We start from the raw sequence: 3,683 nt of genomic DNA on the forward strand, positions 1-3,683 counted from the left end.
CACATAAATACCCTGTCGTTTCTTAGCTTTATAAAGGACAGCCAGCCAAAATAATTTAGCATGGTAGACGTAATTGTCATGCAGATGCTTCTTGCTTCCCTGGGAAAGAAAAGGACTGGATTCTTGAAGCTGAAGCTGGAGAGAGGGGAAACATTTTTTAGCACACGGGTGTATATCTACCCGTGTGTATATTCACCCGTGTGTTTGCATATAATCTAAATAGTCATAAAAAATATGAAAAAAATTGATAAGATAGATTAATATGAGTTATATCACTCTATAAACGTGTAAGTTTAAATTCAACTTCTACAAGTTATAGAAAAAAACAAACAAAACTGAAACTAAGTATACTTATATTCATAATTGTTTTTGTTATTTTTGCTATAACTTGTAAAAGTTGAATTTAAACTTGCATGTTGATGGAGTGAAATAACCCATATTAAACTATTTTCTCAATTTTTTTATATTCTTTAATAACTATTTAGAAGACATACAAGCAACAGATGTATTTACACCCGGGTTACACCCAGGTGCTAGGAGACTGCCTCCCTGAAGAGAGCCAAAGTTCGCCTATTTTTCGTAGTATTGTGATAGACTCTATAGCCCGAGCTACGGGCTACGGGCACGTCTGCCTCCCCAGGCGAACAAACAAAAGGCAACCCTTTCGTCGTGCAACTGCCTGTGCTGCTTGCTAATGCACTGCAACAAAGATTTTCTCTCTCTCTCATCACCATCATGCCTCTCCTTTCATGGCACCTTTCATGGCAGAGACGCAGCAACAGGAAGGAACAACAACATCATGAGCAAAATGCTGTGACAGTGACACACTCTCTGTCTCATCTCTCTGCATCGATGAGTACTGCTAGCTGCTACTACTACTACGTAATCCTACTGGTACTAGTATGTGGAGCGGTATTACTTTGGCTGTAATACCACGCGAGCAAGCAACAAGCATCATCCATGGCGATGATGGTGGTGGTGGTGAATTGGTGATGGTGTTGGTTGCTGTGGTGAGATGTGATCGATCAGTGGCTGCACAGGTCGGAGAGCTCCTTCCTGCCCTCGACAATGTCGTCCAAGAAGTCGTCGAGCTGGCAGACGAGGCCGTCGGTGCCGGTCCGGAGCACGTCCAGCCACGCCTTGAGCTCGTCCACCTTGTCCTTGACGCCGCCGTCCTCGCACTGCTTGCGGGGGCCCGCCGCGACGGCGCGCTCCACCTCCTCCCGGGCCGCCTCCACGGCGGCGCGCGCGCACCGGAACTCGTACATCCGGATGCCCCCCGCGGCGCTGGCGCTGCCGCCGGAGCCGCCGTCGGCCTCGGCCTCCTCAGCCATCCTCTGCTGCAGCATTGCGATTGACGCCATGAAGCCGCCGGCGTCCGCGGCGCCCTCCGCCGAGCACGCCCCCGCGGCGGCGGCGCAGGAGACCGCGCCGGACGCGAGCAGGAGCAGGAGCAGCGAGCTGGCGTTGTGCAGCGCGTAGAGGAGCCCCCGGAATCCGTTGAAGCCGCTCAGCCTGGCGTCCGCGGCGCGCAGCAGCAGCCGCTCGTCCAGCTGCAGCGACAGCGGCGCGATCCTCGCCTCGGACAGCGCCCGGTTCTCCTCCTCCGCCGCCATGGCCTCCCTTCTCGATGCAGAGATCGCCCTCAGCACCTACACCAATCAAACAAGTTTCCGTAAAAAAAACAGAGCATGCAAAGAACACCTAGCGATCAGCCACAAACAGAGAAACAAACTCGAAACAGAGCAAGAACCATTCATGGCGTGGCAGGCTGGCAGCAAATAGAGAAGTCGTAAGTAACAGGACAAGACACCAACCTGGCGAGTGGAGAGAGGAGAAGGGTCCTGAAGCCAGTCATCCATGGCGGCGGCGGCGCAGGACGCCGCAGTGCAGTAGCGCTCGACCGCGGCGAGGCCGAGCTTGACAGCGAGGCACGCGTCCCAGAGCCGCGCGGTCTCATCCATGTACTCGTCGAGCCACCGGCCGCCGGGCGGCAGGTGGAGCTGCCCCACCAGCAGCGTGAGCTGCGAGTGCAGGCCCCTGAGCAGCGCCGCCGCCCGGAGCAGCGCCGGCAGCGACGACAGCCCGCCGCCGCTGCTCAGGTCGTCGAGCCCTCTCGCCAGGGACGTGAAGAAGGCGTTCATGGCGACGACGACGACGAGCCGCAGAAACCAAAGACGACACACACCGATGCGTCTCGAAGCTCAGCTCCGCCTGCGTATATATAGCCCGCGGTGCAAGAACAAGGAGACGGCGGCGGCGGCGAGAGAGAGAGAGACGGGCGAGACACAGCACGATCGGAGAGGCGTGGAGTGCAATGATGGGTGTCTAGACGAAGGGGGGAAGGGTGATGATGAGGTTGGGGGGACGCAGCGGCAGCGGCAGCGGCACAGCCATGGCTGATGTCTCGCTTGCTCGCGCGCTCTGCTTGTCCCGCGCGCGGTTCGTGGCGTGTGCTGGTCGTGGCTAGCTGGCCGGTGGGTTGGTTTCGCGTGTCCGAGCGAGCGAGCGAGCGGAGCGGGGCGTGTTTAATGGCTGCCTCCTCGCGACATCGCGCGTTCGCCTTGCGTTCCGCTGCAGATGTTTTTAGCCTTTTTAGCGCGTACCGCAGGGGGGTGGTTTGGTGGTGGGGGAGGGCAGGTTTCCGGCGTTGGAATCGGCGGAGTGTGAGTGTGGAGAAGCAATTTTTTAACCCACGGTGTACATCCGTTACTGCGTACCATCTAAAAAGTCATAAAAAATTATAAAAAAATTTAACAAGATAGTTTAATATGAGTTATATCACTCTACCAACATGCAAGTTTAAATTCAATTTCTACAAATTGTAACAAAAACAATTATGAATATGCATATACTTAGTTTTTGTTTGTTTTTTTGCTACAACTTGTAAAAGTTGAATTTAAACTTGCATGTTTGTGGAGTGATATAAATCATATTAATCTATTTTGTCAAATTTTTTTATATTTTTTGACGACTATTTATATGACATGCAAACACACGGGTGTATCCTGTGTGCTAAAAACTGTTTCCCGGGTTTTGCTCCCTGGGCTGGCCCTACTAGGAATAGAACATACCTACCAGATTGTAAACCAGCTTTTTTTTTTGGGGTGAATTCCTCACCGGAATATCGCGCTTTCTGCAAAGTTCAGCGGTCAAAATGGCTGGCACGGCATGGAACGTCCTTGGATCTAAGAAATAGTCTTGGAACCCATGGTTCACTAAATTTGGGAGATGCTTTTCACGTTCTAAAATAAGTTTGTTTTTTCTACTCTAAGTTTAAATTGAACTAGAAAGATGATCTTATTTTATGACAGATCAAGTATTTTTTTTGCATGAATATTTGGAAACAGTTCAGATGCTTAAGTAAACCCAATTGGCAAACATATTTTTTAAATCATAAAAATAATATAAACAGAAAATCACAAAAAGAAAGGTTGGATACCATAAATTGTAAAAATATGGCTCTATCGAGCTAAGCCATGTTGACAAGGGAACTATTGCGATCTGTCTATTCGACAGGGACTGTCGACATGGCCCAATTTGTCAAGTACCTCCACTTTCGATGGTGCTAGCGAGGAGGGAGCCTCGAATTGGGGAAGTTCGACAGAGCCAACACCTAATGTAGCTCAGTTCAATAGGACAGGTTGTTCATACTCTGTTCGACCAAAATAGATTTCTATTTT

At 50.6% G+C, this 3,683-nt stretch overlaps 1 protein-coding gene across 1 annotated transcript; it reads right to left on the reverse strand.

Annotated features, from left to right (window-relative positions):
- Positions 1 to 487: 487 nt before the first annotated feature.
- LOC102706068 lies at positions 488 to 2,551 on the reverse strand. Its single transcript, XM_040527989.1, has 2 exons — positions 1,818 to 2,551; positions 488 to 1,652 (listed from the first exon to the last, which is right to left on the reverse strand). The coding sequence occupies exons 1-2, from the start codon at positions 2,142 to 2,144 to the stop codon at positions 1,026 to 1,028; spliced, it is 954 nt and encodes a 317-aa protein (XP_040383923.1). The 5' UTR covers positions 2,145 to 2,551; the 3' UTR covers positions 488 to 1,025.
- Between the last annotated feature and the right edge of the window lie 1,132 nt (positions 2,552 to 3,683).

This window comes from Oryza brachyantha, chromosome 1, assembly GCF_000231095.2.
Source record: "Oryza brachyantha chromosome 1, ObraRS2, whole genome shotgun sequence".
NCBI lineage: Eukaryota > Viridiplantae > Streptophyta > Magnoliopsida > Poales > Poaceae > Oryza > Oryza brachyantha.